This window comes from Lynx rufus, unplaced genomic scaffold (genome assembly GCF_022079265.1).
Source record: "Lynx rufus isolate CCGP_SWC_20201006 ecotype Redwood Valley unplaced genomic scaffold, mLynRuf1.p SCAF_10, whole genome shotgun sequence".
Taxonomy (NCBI): Eukaryota; Metazoa; Chordata; class Mammalia; order Carnivora; family Felidae; genus Lynx; species Lynx rufus.
In genome coordinates, this window is record NW_025814824.1 from 59,907,953 (window position 1) to 59,923,530 (window position 15,578).

The 15,578-nt window shown below is 47.4% G+C and overlaps 1 protein-coding gene across 1 annotated transcript in view; it reads left to right on the forward strand.

Moving 5' to 3' along the window:
- Positions 1–371: 371 nt before the first annotated feature.
- LOC124524414 (stimulated by retinoic acid gene 6 protein-like) overlaps positions 372–15,578 on the forward strand; it is a 37,934-nt gene continuing 22,727 nt past the window's right edge. The window contains exons 1-7 of the mRNA XM_047096689.1: positions 372–391; positions 1,051–1,126; positions 2,809–2,909; positions 5,609–5,739; positions 10,433–10,553; positions 12,120–12,165; positions 15,421–15,549. Coding sequence (XP_046952645.1) covers positions 372–391; positions 1,051–1,126; positions 2,809–2,909; positions 5,609–5,739; positions 10,433–10,553; positions 12,120–12,165; positions 15,421–15,549 — 624 coding nt within the window. The remainder of the gene's footprint in view (positions 392–1,050; positions 1,127–2,808; positions 2,910–5,608; positions 5,740–10,432; positions 10,554–12,119; positions 12,166–15,420; positions 15,550–15,578) is intronic.

Consider the following 15,578-nt stretch of genomic DNA (forward strand, 5'->3'; position numbering starts at 1 on the left):
CCCCACTCATGTGTTTTCTCTCTCTCTCTCTCAAAATAAATAAGCTTTAAAAAATTAAAAAATAACATCTTTATCATTTTGAGGGTTTCATATAGGATGGGGAGACTGATGCATGTTCTCAGTGTACCTTCCTAAAAGCAGAAGTGTGAGCTTTACAGTTCTATCACATTTCTGATGGCCTGAGTTCCTGCACCTTCTCCACTGCTTCTAGGGTCTTTCAGACCTATGGTTAGACATAACTGGGGAATACTGGGGTTTTAAAAGAACTCCGGCATGGGGGTGTGCCCTGCTCATGGGTTCCCCAGAGGAGTGGTCTTCCCTGAGACTTCTGAGGGAAAGGCAGGAGCTGGCAGGGGAATGGGGCCCGGGAGATGGCCGACATGCTGCAGGGGTGGGAGACAGAGTCAGCACAGGTCTGCGGGTCCCGGTGAGCACGTAGACAGGGTGTATTGGAGTCTCTGAGCAGCAAGAACAGAGTTTACTAGGCACTGAGTCAATGTTCTTCTCAAACTGATACTGGTTGCATAGTACCTGATCATGTGATTGATCAAAGTACTCCTGAATAAAATAGAAGTCTTTTTGTTTCTGGCGCCTGGGTGGCTCAGTCAGTTGAGTGTCCAACTTTGAAGCCTGCTTCGGATTCTATGTCTCCCTCTCTCTCTGCCCCTCCCCCACTTGTTGTCTCCTCTCTCTCTCTCTCAACAATAAATAAAAATTAAAAATAAAATAACAAATACAAAGATCAGATGATTGGGGTGCCTGGGTGGCTCAGTCAGTTGAGCATCTGACTCTTGATTTCAGCTCAGGTTGTGATCCCAGGGTTGTGAGATCGAGCCCTGTGTCAGGATTCTCTCTCTCCCTCTCTGTCTGGCCCTCCCCCTTCTCCTTCCGCCTCTCTCTCTCTGTCTGTGTCTCTCTCTCTCTTTCAAAAAACAAGATAAGATGATCTTAGTGGTAAATAAGCTGAACTCCTGACAGTGATGCTCAGTGCTGATGGGTCAATGCCTGCAGCAGTGACTGATGTGAATGTGTTTTTTGGCTGTTTTTCAGAACCAGGCAGCTAAATGGCACCTGTGTCAGCTCAGTGGACATGGAGCTCTTCCTCCATTACTCCCTCATCCCATCAGTAAGTAAAGGCAGAGGAGAGCAAGGAGCAGAGAGGAGGGGAATTGGGTCCCTCCCATACACAGACTCCCCAGAGAGCCTGAATAGGTCAGCAGAGAGACATCAACTGAATTTCCTTGACTTGCTTTCTTATATTATGCACCAAAAAACAGGCAGAGGAAGGCTTTTAACGGCTGAAGAGTCAAGGACACTGGTTTTTTAGGGATTCAAAAAAGGCTCTTCTAAGGAAGCAATGACAGCTGAGGTCTGTTGGAAGATGTAGTCAAGAGCCTTTCAAGCAGAGAGGAGAGCATGTGCAAAGGCCCTGTGGAGGAGGGGAACAGAGAGTGTGAGGAGCCGAGAGGGCTGGCATGGCTGGAGTGGAGAGCTGAGGTAGAGTTTTCTGGGAGGTGAGTGGGCCTGGGCCAGGTGGAGCCCTCTGGGACTCTGTGTGAAGGAGTGGTGTCTGCATTCTAAGTGCAGTGGGAAGTAACTGGAGCTTTCCAGCGTGGAGCTTATGTGATCAGTATTCTGTTTTGAAATGATCACTCTCGTTGCATTGTGGGGATCAAGGTGGAGGTGGGCCAGAGAGGAGATGGTTCAGATTTTAGCTCATCCTGGATGGGTGGTGGTCAGCTCAAGATGTTTGGGAGTAAGACAGTAGGACTAGCTAATGCATTGGATAGAGTAGTTAGGGAGAGGAAGGGTTGAGGACAACGTGGGTTTCTAACTTGCATGGCCAGAAGGATGGCAGTGTCTGTCATTCACTAGTTAAGGAGAACCAGAAGAGATCTGGGTTTGGGGTGGATAAATACAGGGCAGGGAGGCAAATCGTGAGTTCCATTTAAGACAAACTGAATTTAAGAAGTGCCAACTCTGTAGTTAGATGAATAGCTGGGGAGCTCATGGACAAGGTCTGGGCTGAAGAGTCAAGCTGAGTCTTGTGGGCATTGGTGGCCATTGAAAGCATGGACATGGGTGAGAGGATCTGCTAATAAGAGGAGTGATCCTTGGACTGAATGATGAGGAAATCCCGACTTTAGTAGTGGAATAAAGAATAATCCAGCAGAGGAGACTGAGAGGTAATGGAGAAAACCCAGAAAAGCACTGTTGATGGAAGCCTAGGAAACAGGGTGTTTCTCAGAGGAGGAAGTGGTCAACACTGGAATGCGGCTGAGAGATCAAGCCAGATTTGGGCTTGAAGTTTCCAGTGGATTCATGGTAGTTTTGGACTTTGGCCATAGCTCTTTCCATGGATGGGAAGGAGAAGCCAGGTTAGGGGGTTGAAGAGCAATGAGAGGTGAGGAAATAGAGGCAGCAAGTGTAGACAGTTCTCAGGAAGTTTCTAGTAAAAGGAAGAGAAAAAGGGCATCAAGTGCCTGAGAATATGATTGAATTCTCAAAAAGCAAAAAGGAAAGAAGGATTCGCAGTGTGACAGTTATCTCCTTTTCACAGGTGAGGAAACTGAGGCTCGGAGAAGCTGGGCCTCTCTTCTAGTCAATATGTGAGAGAGACTAAATTTGAACCTGTTCAGGGCAACACAGAGGAAAGCTCAGTACAAAGCATTCTGGAAGCTCAAGGACGTGTGTAGCTAGCTCCCTGACTCTGGGCTCTGAGGAGCCACAGACACTCTGAGCCCTCTGCTCACCCACACATCCTCCTTCAGGGAGGGCCCATTGACGTTCTCACTTCTCTTCCTGTAGCTTTTCATCATTTTGGTCTTGTCCTTTCTCCAAAGACGAGAGCACCGTAAGCAGAGAGATGATACTTCTCACCTCCTGGGGAACCGCTTTGGAATCATCATGTGAGTTGAGCTAAGGCTGATCTCTACAGCTTGGGGCACCCTGTATTTGGGGCCGACACCTATTATAAGGCCAGGATAACACCCCATTACCTCCCCAGCCTTGCCTCATCTCCACCGCTCCTTCCCCTCCCTGCCTCACCCCAACCAAGCTCTGGGGGTTCAGAAGTGACATCCAAGCCATTGCAGCCTCAGCACCCACGGCTGCCCAAATATGATTACAACGTCTCAAGGAGGTTCAGCTCACTATGGAAAAGGCCTTCCCAAAGTCAGCACTATGGCTGCCTCAGGAAGCAGGAGGAAGAGAGTTCTCGGTCGGCCACTGGCAGCAGCAAACGTTCATACTGGCATGGCACCGGGAGGTCCCGCTGGACCAGGTGCCTTCAGGGCCAGTTTCTGGCTCTGCCATTCTGAGTCTCTGCACCCCTTCTCACATTTTTTCTTAAGCTCTAATTGCTCGTATCTCTGCCCCCTCACTTTCAATGATTGATGATAATCATGATCATAACACATATAGCAGTTATCACATGGTGACTGTGACCCAGGCACTAGACCATTTGCTTTGCCTGCATTACTTGGATGAACACTCTTGCCAGCGTAGAATGCTGGAGGTTGTTATCCTCATGTAATGGATGAACAAACTCAGGCCCAGAGAGGTTGAGTGACGTGCCCAAGTCCACACAGCTAATGGGTGACCAGAGCTTTAACTGTGGTCTGGTTCCTATTTACTCTCATTTCCCCTGCACAATAGCCTAAGCAGGCTCATGTGTGTAAACCTGTTCAAGTCTCAGCCTTGGGCTCTGGAGAAGGGAGAGGAAACCACGGTGTCAGGACCAAGGCTAGCGGTGACCTAGGGCTTCAGGGTGACAAATCCACCTGCAATGTCCAGGGACCGCCTGTACCAGTTCTGAGTAGCAGACTCATCCTGGATATCACCTGTTGGAGGGGTCAGCCTCTCCCAAACTGCCAGGTCTGAGCCACACTGGTTGGGACACAGAGGCAGACTCTGCCCTGGGCATTTGACTTGCAGGGCCTGGTGCAGGGCTTCTTAAGAAGTGGGAGCTCTGTATGGGTCATGTCAAACTGCTTTGAATTCAGTTGACAATGGCACCACTCGCTTGCTCCCTGGCCACCTTCCCATCAAAACCCCTGCTTTTCTGAGTAGTTCCAGCCCATCCCCCTCACTCATGAAAAGCCCCTCACATGTGTGTGGCATACCACCGTTTGTCAAGCAGCCCTTCATTTGCCGCCCACGGTGTCTCTGTGACATGAGCAGAGCGGGGCTTGCCATCTGTTTAAAGATACGTAAACAGTCTCCCTTATTTCTGAGGCACTACAGGGAGGACTGATTGAATGCAGGTCACTTCAACAAAATGGGTGTCCACGAACATGCAGTGAGCACCTACTCTTTTCAAGGCTCTGTGCTAGGTCCCCACCCCTTGAAGCTTGTAGTTTCCTAGACAAGCAACAATGCAGAGGGGCATGCTAAAACACGGACATGCCCACTTAGTGCTTGGGGGACACAGCAAGGCAGGAGCTAGGTGGGCCTGCTGGAAGTGGTCAGAGTAATGGCAGGGGCGGGGACTTCCTGGAAGAGGTGCTCCTTGAGCTGAGCCTTGAAAGTGAAGATGAGCAAGACTAAGGGGGTATGAGGTGAGATCCAGATCCTGCCTCCAGATCCCTACCTCCACGTGTAGCTCCCCAGTGCCATCCTGAGTTTTCATCAAAGCCACATCAGATGGCATTTCAATGGGAAAGTATTCTCTTCTTTCCAAATGTGATTGCTTACTTTGATGTAGACAAAGTATTTTGGTCAGAAGAAGAAACAGCTATCCTGTAAAGTTTGTTTATGTAAAAGGAAAAGAAAGGATTTTTGTAAAGTTACAGAGATTTCACAGAAACTGGCAAGGCCGGCCTCATGGTAACTGGAACTTTGAGATGGGCATCTCTGGGAGACTGATTTTATTTGTGCCTCCTTGTGTCACAGGAGCCCCTCAGCACCACTTTACTATTGTCCTCTCTGCTGTCTGACTTTATAATATGACTTAGGATTTCTGCTTCCCGAAAATCTCCACTTGCCTCTAGCGCTGACTCTGATTCCAGCTTGCCATGATTTTCCAGAACAGAATTTTAACAGCTAACTGGCTCATGTCCTCATGGTGTGAAACCCTTATATGAGACCGGGCGTCTGATTGGCTCATCCAAAGTCAGGTGGTCACCCCTGGTCCAATCAGCTGTGGCCAGGAAGGGACGCTTGCGTGGAACCAGCACAGCCAATGAGTCCCAGACCTTCCCAGGGATATTGGAACTCTCACAGGGGCCGGGTATGGGGCAGGCTCCCCAAGCCTGTCTAGGACATACTCCTCATTTTGATCTCTCAAGACATACTGCTTGTGTCTCTCATAAATGAAACCCATCCCATTTTTTTTGTTGTCATGGCTATTGGTGTCCTTGCTTGTGTCCCCCTCCCCACACCCTTTCCCCTAAGGCTCCTCAAGGGCAAAGATTTTTTGTCTTCCTCACCTCAGTACCCTGAATCCATGCCTACACCTAGAATTGGCACCGAAGGCCTCAGACAATGTCAGCTGAAATGAACAATTTGCTACCCGATAATCCCGCCTCAGGGTGGGGTTGCTATTTTGGAGGCTATTGGTGGGAATGAGCCACTCTCTGGCCTCACAAGCTGTTTCTCTTGTTCACAGACCTCTGGACTTTGTGGGCACCTTTAGTAACCGATGGTCTTATGGAATCGCCTTTGGGGCCACAGCCAATAAAGTCATGTTCTTGTTCTCAGAAGGGTACCAGCCCTTACATATCCCTCAGTGGGCACAAGGTAAGGGCTGCCTCATACCTGCTGGGAATTTTGTCATGGCAAGTCTTGCTCTCAGAGACTGCCTGGCCGGGGTTCCCTGGGATCAGGAAATAAACTTTGTGAGCAGTCAGTGTTCCCCACCTGTTACTTGCCCCAGGAAAATGCCTAGCCCACCAGGTCTCAAAGCTTATTTATGGGGCTTTCCCCCAGTGAGATTCAGAGCTCCTTTAGACTTAGAACAAAGGCTCAGAAAGTAGGTTCACCATCACCTACCCCAAAAATCTCTCCTAAGTCTTAGCCATTGCTGCCTTCTTGATATCAACAAGCCCTAGGATTCCTCCTCGCAGAACAATGCTTACTTCTTTGTCCCTTGGCCTGAGGTCTCGTCATTCCCCATGACTCATGTTCTCCCTGAAGGATCAACTCTAATTTACAGATTCAGCCATCCTAATACAATGACTCCAAACCTCTCTGTCCAGCCCGGCTCTCTCTCAGGGCCTCCAGACCTATATGATCAAATACCTACCAATGCCTCATTAGTCTTTAGGGAAATGCAAATTAAAACTGAAATGATATACCACCACATACCTCTTTAATGTATACAATTTGATAAATTTTGACAAATGTTTATATCCATGAAATCATTACCACAATCAAGATAAGGAGCCCCTTAAGTCTCCTTGTCCCCTTTTGTAATCTCTCCTTCCCACTACCCTCACTACCCTCATCACTGATCTTTTTCCAGAATTTTATATAAATGGGATCATACAGAATGTACTTGTGTGTGTGTGTGTGTGTGTGTGTGTGTACGGGTGTGACCTTCTTTCACACAGCGTAGTTATTTTGAGATTCATACACATTTAACGTGTGCCAGAAATTCATTCTTTTTTGCTTCTGCATGGCACTCCACTATATGGAGAAATCAGAATTTGTGTACGCATTCATCTCTTGCTGGACATTTGATTTATTTGCAGATTTTGACTACTGCAAATAAAGCTGCTATGAACATTTGTGTACAAATCTTTGTGTGTAGCTGTGCTTCCATTTTTCCTGGGTAAGTGCCTATGAGTGGAATGGCTGGATCATACACATCATGTAGTAGATCATACTTAAAAAAATTTTTTTTAATGTTTATTTATATTTTGAGAGAGAGACAGAGACAGACCACGAGCGGGGGAAGGGCAGAGAGAGAGGGAGACACAGAACCCAAAGCAGGCTCCAGGCTCTGAGCTGTCAGCACAGAGCCTGATGCGGGGCTCAAACTCAGAACTGTGAGATCACGACCTGAGCGGAAGTTGTACGCTTAACCGACTAAGCCACCCAGGCGCCCCCTAGATCATACTTTTTAAAGAAATTGTCAAACTGTTTTCCAAAGTAATCGTTCCATTTTAGATTACCACCATCACTTATGTGAGACTTCCCGTTTTTCTCTCTCCTTAGCAACACGTGGTCAATCTTTTTATTTTTTACTTACATTTTTGTTGTTGTCAGTCTCTCTAACATTTTTTTTAATTTGAGTAGAGTTAACATGCAATGTTAAATTAGCTTGAGGTGTTCAAGACAGTGATTCAACATCTCTCTGTTATGCTCTGCTCACCGCAAATGTGGAGGTGTAATTTGTCACTGTACAACACTATTATAATAGTATATAATGACTATATTCCCTATGCTGTGCCTTTTTGTTCATTGACTTATTCATTCCCATACTGACAGCCTGGAAGTCCCTTTTACCCATTTTGTCCATCCCTCCACCCCACCCCCCTCTGGCAGCCATCAGTTTGTTCTCTGTAAATATAGGTCTGATGCTGTTTGTTGAAGAAAGAATACATGTTGGTGAGGATGTAGAGAAAAAAGGACTCTCATTCACTGTTGATAGGAATGCAAACTGGTATAGCTACTGTGGAAAACGGTATAGAGGTTCCTAAAAAATTAAAAATAGAACTACCATATGACCCAGTAATCCCATTACTAGGTATTTACCCAAAGAAAATGAAAACGTTGGGGCGCCTGGGTTGGTGAGTTGAGCATCTGACTCTTGATTTTGGCTCAGGTTGTGATCCCAGAGTTGTGATATCAAGCCCTGCATCAGGCTCTGCACGGAGCATGGAGCCTGCTTAAGATTCTCTCTCACCCCCCTCGGCCCCTCTTCCCTGCTCACACTTTCTGTCTCTAAAATAAAACAAAAAATCTAAACACTAATTTGAAAAAATGTAAGCACTCTATGTTTATTGCAATATTATTTACAATAGCCAAAAATATAAGCAACCTAAGTGTCCATTGATAGAGGAATGGATAAAGAAGATGTTTTATATATATATATATATATATATATATATATATACACACACACACACACACACACACACACACACACACACACACAATGGAATATTACTCAGCCATAAAAAGAATGAAATCTTGCCATTTGCAACAACATGGATGGATCTAGAGGGTATTTATTCTAAGCGAAATAGGTCAGAGGAAAACAAACACCATATCATTTCACCCATATGTAGAATCTAAATACCAAATGAGTAGACAAAGTCTTTTTAATCTTAGCCATTTTTAGAGGTATGTAGTGATGTCTTATCGTGGTTTTAATTTGCATTTTCATGACTGGTAATGCTGATCATATTTTGATGTGCTTTTTGCTATCCCTATAGCTCTTGGGTGACATGTCCAAATCACTTTCCTTATTTATAAAAATTAGGTTTTTTATTTTCTTCTGAGTTTTGATAGTTCTTTAATCTGTACACGAGTCCTTTATCAGGCGTGAGAATTGCATTTGCTCCTAGTCTGTAGCTTGTTTTTTCATTCTACCAACAATTTCTTTTGAAAAGTTGCCTTAAAATTTTGATGAGATCTAATTTATTCATTTTATTTTATGGCTGATGCTTATGGTGTCATAGAAGAAATCTTTGCCTAATACAAGATCACTTAGATTTTCTCCTATGTTTTTTCTAGAAGTTCTATAGTCTTACGATATTTTGCTTTTAGGTCTGTGATACATTTTGAGTTAATTTTTTGCATATAGTGTGAGGTATCGATTGAAGTTTTTTTGTTGTTGTTGTTTTTGCCTTTGTTTTTCCATTTTTTCCAGCACTGGTTATTTCAGAAACTTGTCCTTTGCCCACAAAATTGCCTTTGGACCCTTGTCAGCGTCGATTGGCTCCATAAGTATGGGTCTGTTTCTGGACTCTGTTCTGGACCCTGATCTGCAGTGTGTGAGGGTTCTAATTTCTGCACATCCTCACACACTATTTTCTATTTTGAAAACAGTTATAGCCATCTTAGTACAGGTGAAGTAGTATCTAATTACTGTCTTGATTTGCATTTCCCTAAAGACTGATGCTATTGAGCATCTGGCTGGGTCAGAATATCATTTCTTGGTTCATGGCTCTAGATTCCTCTCTTTCGTTTTCACGAAGTGATTATATAGATGTATCCTCCTAACATCCTCATACTTTCCGAGTCTGCCTCTTGCCTCTGCTTTTTGTCTGGACCCCTGTTTCCCAGCTCCTAGTGTTCCTGTCCTTGTCATCTCGGAGTCTTCCTGTCTGCCTCCACGGGGGGCTCGGTCCCGGTATTGCAGCTTTGGTCTCTTGTATCTCCTGGCAGTTTGGGGTTCTTCTGTTCTTGGGCCTTCCTCCACTTCCTCCCACTTCAGGTGTTGATACCAAATGGTCTCGAGACCCGACTTTGTTGTAGATGCTGTCTGCAGGTGTGGGTTGTGTCATTCTAGTTGCTCTGCCTGCTTCTAGGGCAGAGGTGCTTCTGGCAGATTACAAAATGATACTGTCATGGCTTCCATCCTCACAGAAAGTATTCCTTCCATGTCGTCCTTCCCTGCCAGCCTCCCACCCCTCACGGTCACATAAATACTCACCAGCCCCAGCCAGCCATTTCCCATCCTCTGAGTGAGGAACGCCCTCCCTTCCCTTCTTCTCTCCATCTTACAAACTCCTGCTTATGCTTCCTGGCCTTGTTGTATGTCACCACTTCCCTTCCCCGACCCAGACCCCAGGTGAAGTCAGGGGCTTCCTCTCCTTGTCCCCACAGCAGATTGAATATGCCTCTGTTAACACAGCACTCACCTTCCTCCCTGTCTTCTCTACTGGACGGTAAACACCTCAGAAAGCAAGAGACTTCTTCATTCCAACTGCAGCCTTAGTGCCTGGCCCCAGACCCAGCTCAAAGCAGGCACTTTGTAAAGATCCTCTTGCATGAGTAGGTTTTCCTGGGTCTTATTAGATCCTCTGAGAGCTAGTCAGTGGCAGAATGAATCTTATCACTGCCTTGTTTAGAGAGTATGTGATAGTTACAAGTTTTGTACACACACACACACACACACACACACACGCACATCACCACTCTTCATGTTGCTATGGTGGCCTTAGTCTCAGTGATTGCTGTTTGTCCACTTATGGGGCCTGTCTCTGCACATCACAGTGTGAGCTAGCCAAGGGCAGGGACCAAATCTTCTTCATCTCAATAGTTAGCCAGGGCCTGGTGTGGAACAGGTCCCAGGAAGGGTCTGTTGCAAGAATGAAAGACATTCGTCCATTCGTCTTTACCGAGCTGGGGCTTGTCCACTCACCTCCTTGGGACCTGAGACCTGTGACAGGAAGTGGGCGTAAAGCCCTGTATCTTTGTTGCAACACCCCTGAGCCTGTGAGAAGAGAGCTCACAGGATCTCTGGCCCTGTCTCCCCCAGCCTTTGTGCTTCTGATTGGAGGCATGGAAGTCGGCCTGTCTCACTTCCCCTTCTTTGCCTGCCTCTCGTCGGAGTTCCGGCTGGTCAGCTCCATCCTTGGCTTCAGCTACTCTCTGATCTGGTAAGACGGACGCTGCATGTCTGCCCTCCTGTGACTCCTTTGCCGTGGCTGCACTCTGGACAAAGGGCTGGAGGTGACCCGAGAGCTCCCCTTGGAGGGCGACTTTGCCCAGAACTGAGGCCCATGATGGGCAGGTGGAGTGACTGGTCCCAGGTCCCACAGTGGCCTCTCCCTGGGACTGCATGTAAGGCTGCAGGAGGTCAGGCATTCTTTCTGCTTCACAGGCCACTCGCGGTTAGAATATTCCAGAAGTCGGAGATGCAGAAAACTTATTTTTCTGTCAACTGCCCACAGTCCCACTGGGGGATGTAGGAGACCCATTTGGACGCTTCTTCTCTGTGCTGTCATGTCTCCCCTGGGAGCCCAGGAGAAAGTGCATGTGCCTTAACTTGGCATTTGGGGCCACTGCAGTCTGGCCTCCCCTGTCTGTCCATCCCTAACAGTCTCTAGCACACACCTCCAGTCACACCAGACTCCTGCGTTCCTTCATCCACCTGCTTATTCACTCAGCAAACATGCTGTTATATCCCTGCTATGGGCCAGGGAAAACACTGGAGAACAAGATGGACTCTTGTGGATCATGCATTCTGGCCTCTTTGCCTATATGTTGTTATTCTCCCCTGTGGGTTATCTTGCCTGACTTGGTCCATTGACAGATCCATGCTCATCCTTCATGGATCACCAACCCCACAGATGGAGAACTTCTTGACCCTCCTGTTGATTTCTGTGCTCTCAGCACTAGCCCCATATCCAGCATGGAGCCGGTCCCAGGAATCCTTGCTGACGGCGCCCTCCCGCGAGCACTCTGCTTTCTAGCTCCTGTCCCCCTTACTGAGCTGGTTCTCCTGCTACAGCACTTTGTGTGAGGCAGGGGTCCTCCGGCCCAGTGTGTGGGCCACTGGAGGGGGCTCACCAGCACCTGACACACCATGGCTACCATTCTTAAGTTTGTAAACAGCTTGCTTTATAAAATTAAAAGAGAGGGTATCCGGGGTTAGACCTGGGGTAATACCATCTTCCGGCCTCTGACAAACCTTTGACCTGGGGAGGAATGGGTGGTGGGAATCAGTCAGCAGCTTGTGCATCTTGGGAGATGAATCAAGCTTGACTATGGCCAGGAGTGTGTGTCTCACGGGACTAAAGCCTTGAGGCTCATTCCTCAGGGCAGTGTTTCCAGACAAGGCCAGTCCCACCAGAAGGAGCGTCAACACCAGTCAGGAGACCTAAGCCTTGGTCCTGGCTCTGGGTGTGACTCTGGACAAATTCCTTTCCCTCTCTGGGGTCCCATGAGGGCAGGGAGGAGGAGATCACTCAGGGTCTTTGTGCTCCGCTGTATGGATTCCAGCATTGTGTCCTATACAAGGACATGTTAAGTGTATTTGGTGCGTGCACTTCGGCACAAATAGGGTGCTCAGTCTGGGTGGAGTGTACACAGAGGCCTGGCAACCAGCCCTCCCAAGGAGTAAGAAAAGAGGAGGTAGTTCCAGGCTGATGGGATCTGGGCTTCTTCCCAGGGGCTGTGCTGGGAGGGACCACAGTGCTCCAAGCCTTGTTTTTGTCCTACAGGTTTGCTGTCACCATCCTTTACATCATACAGTGTCCCCATGGGCAGGTGAGTCCCTGCTGAACTATGTTTAGAGCATTCAGTGCTTCACCACGACCAGTTTGCTGTGTGACATTGGACAAGCCTCTGCCACTCTCTGGGCCTCAGCTCCTTCGTATGACCGAAAGGAGAGCTGGAGCCATTCATGATGCTTCCATTTGTATAGCATCTTATGTTCATCAGGTTGCTCATTCACAGACAGATGTTCTCTCAGTTGATGTTCACAGCAGCCCCTCGAGGTAGGGAACATCTCAGCAGACCTATTCTACAGGTGAGGAAACTGAGGCCCAAGTTTATTAAGTTACTCTTAAGAAATAACTGATTTGAGAGTTGACACCAGGTCTGGTTGACTACAAAGTTCATTTCTTTTTTTTTTTAATTTTTTTAAGTTTGTTCATTTATTTTGAGAGAGAGAGAGAGAGAGAGAGAGAGAGAGGGAGGGAGGGGCAGAGAGAGAATCCCAAGCAGGCTCCACACTGTCAGTGCAGAGTGCTATGTCGGGCTTGAACTCACGAACTGTGAGATCATGACCTGAGCCGAAATCCAGAGTCACATGTCTAGCTGACTGAGCCATGCAGGCACCCCTAATTTTCTTTAATGTTTTCTTTAATGTTTAATGAGGGGCATAGAGAGAGGGAGACACAGAATCTGAAGCAAATTCCAGGCTGCCAGCTGTCAGCACAGAGCCCGACACGGGGCTTGAACTCACAAACCATGAGATCGTGACCTAACTGAAGTTGGATGCTTAACCAACTGAGGCACCCAGACACCCTCCAAAGCTCATTTCTTTCCACTCCTTCATGTAGCTTAAGTTTCTCTGTCTATAAAATGGAAGTCTCAGACTGGATGAACATTCCAGCTTTATCATGCATTGTCCTCAGAATTGGGGGAAACTATTTCATCCGTTTAACCTTGTACACCAGAAAAAGGAAAAAGATGAAAGACTGAGTCACACTGCATCTATAAGGGTTACTGGGCAGGTAGGGGGAGCACCAGGAGGTCACCTGGGCCAGGAGCCTTGCCAAAACCTCTCCCAGACTTGAGTAACCTTGGAGGATTACAGGGCGTGATGGAGAATGGGGGAGCTGGACTGGAAAATGAACTTGGGGGCTGGGACTTCTGTCTGCATCTCTGGGCTGGGATTAAGAACATTCTGGCCTACCTCTGCCCAAAAAGATGCCCTCCTTCACTCTGCTCACAGTGCCTGAAATTCCAGATCACAGGCATTTTCTTTGGTGTCTTGGAGAGCTTCCAGTCTTCCTGGGGTTCTTTTGAACTTCAGAACATTCATGGTTAATTGAAAGAGAGGGCAGGGCCTCACTTCTGTGCTCAGAATCACTAATGTTAAGAACCGCAGTGTTCTGGGTGTTCTAGGCTCAGTCCCCCAAATTAACTACTGCATAGTTCAAGGTGCTTCAAGGCACTTTGAAGGGTATTAGTACCTCCACAGTTCACTGGTAAAAAAGTGAGACTCAGGGGCTAACGGGACTTACTAGTTAAAAATCATGGAACTGGAACCCAGACTAAGGTAATAATAAAGATTTCACTTCATGTTCTCAAATGAAGAATGTTCATGGAAACATTAGATATAAAAATGAGATGTTGAACAGGCTAAAATGTCCTAATATTAGGAGAGACTCTAAAGTTGATTCATCTAAATAGTGTACTGTTATGCAGCATTAAAAGTGATGTTTGCGAATAATTCATAACCACATGGGGAGATAGATGATTATGATCTAGACAGACCTATGTATTTGGTATAATATCAATTTATAACAGATAGAGATGTAAGGGTAGATACAGAGGAAAGACACTGGAATATTGGCAGTGGCGATATCTGATGTTTAAGTGGTGAACATATATTGGAGAGGAAGATGAAGGGGAGATATGAGCCCCCACATCTCAGCATGTCTGTGTCCCACACCCAAACATCACAACATCAAAACCCTACTCCCCATGGGGGCAAGTGCTCTGGAAACATAAAAAACATGAAACCAACTAGTAAATTGTGAAAAATAAGTTACAATATTGTTTGTCTTAAAACAGTGAAAAAACCCACTTTTTTTTTTCATTAAAATGGAACTAAAATCATAGAAAAACTATGAGCACCATTTTGAGAGACCCGTATTCCCAGGAACTTGTGTTGCTGCCAACATGATAGCAGTTATGGGACCCCCTTCCCCCTTCTTTCCTCCCTTCTTCCCTCCCTTCCTCCCTCCCTTCCTTCCTCCCTTCTTTCCTCCCTCCCTCCCTTCCTCCTTTCTTTCCTCCCTCCCTTCCTTCCTTCCTCCCTTCTTTCCTCCCTCCCTCCCTCCCTCCCTTCCTTCCTCCCTTCTTTCCTCCCTCCCTTCCTTCCTTCCTCCCTTCTTTCCTCCCTCCCTTTCCTTCCTCCCTTCCTCCCTCCCTCCCTCCCTTCCTTCCTTCCTTCTTTCCTCCCTCCCTTCTTTCCTTCCTCCCTCCCTCCCTCCCTTCCTTCCTCCCTTCTTTCCTTCCTTCCTTCCTTCCTTCCTTCCTTCCTTCCTTCCTCCCTTCTTTCCTCCCTCCCTCCCTTCCTTCCTCCCTTCTTTCCTCCCTCCCTCCCTTCCTTCCTCCCTTTTTTCCTCCCTCCCTCCCTCCCTCCCTCCCTTCCTTCCTCCCTTCTTTCCTCCCTTCCTCCCTCCCTCCCTCCCTCTCTTCCTTCCTCCCTTCTTTCCTCCCTTCCTCCCTTCCTTCCTTCCTTCCTTCCTTTCTCTCTGTTTCTCCTTCTCTCCACATGTCTCTCCCTCTCTCTCATCTGCAACCCTCTGCTCTGTCTCCCCTCCTCACCCCTCTTTCTCTCCTTCTTCTCTCTGTCGTATATATTTTCCAAAAGCATCATTTAATAACTAATCAGAAAAAGCTGTGAAAGCCCTTCTTATAAAACAAAATGGGTTGCTAGAGGGGTTGTGGGCGGGGTGACCGTCTAAATGGGTAAGGGGCATTAAGGAATCTACTCCTGAAATCATTCTTGCACCATATGCTAACTTGGATGTAAATTAAACAATAAATAAATTTTTAAAGAATGGGGGTGCTGGGATTCACACCCAGGGCTGCTGGACTCTAGGCCCACTGCTCAGGCGGGGGTGTGGGGCTGGGGGAGCAGAACATCGATCACTGACTGCCAAGCCCTGGGAAGGTGGGCTTGGTGAGAGCGGGCCCGGCAGGCAGATTCCTGTCCACAGCTTCCCGGGCAGCCTGGCCCTGCCCCGCCTAGAGCCCGGGCTCCATGCTCTGCTTCTGTTGCAGTTTTTGGGGAAGTACGAGACCGTCATGTTCTACTGGCCCTCACTGCTGTGCCTGGCCTTCCTGCTGGGCCGCTTCCTTCACATGTTTGTCAAGTCGCTGAGGGTCCACCTGGGCTGGGAGCTGCAGATGGTGAGTACTGAGTATGAGCACCGTGTGTG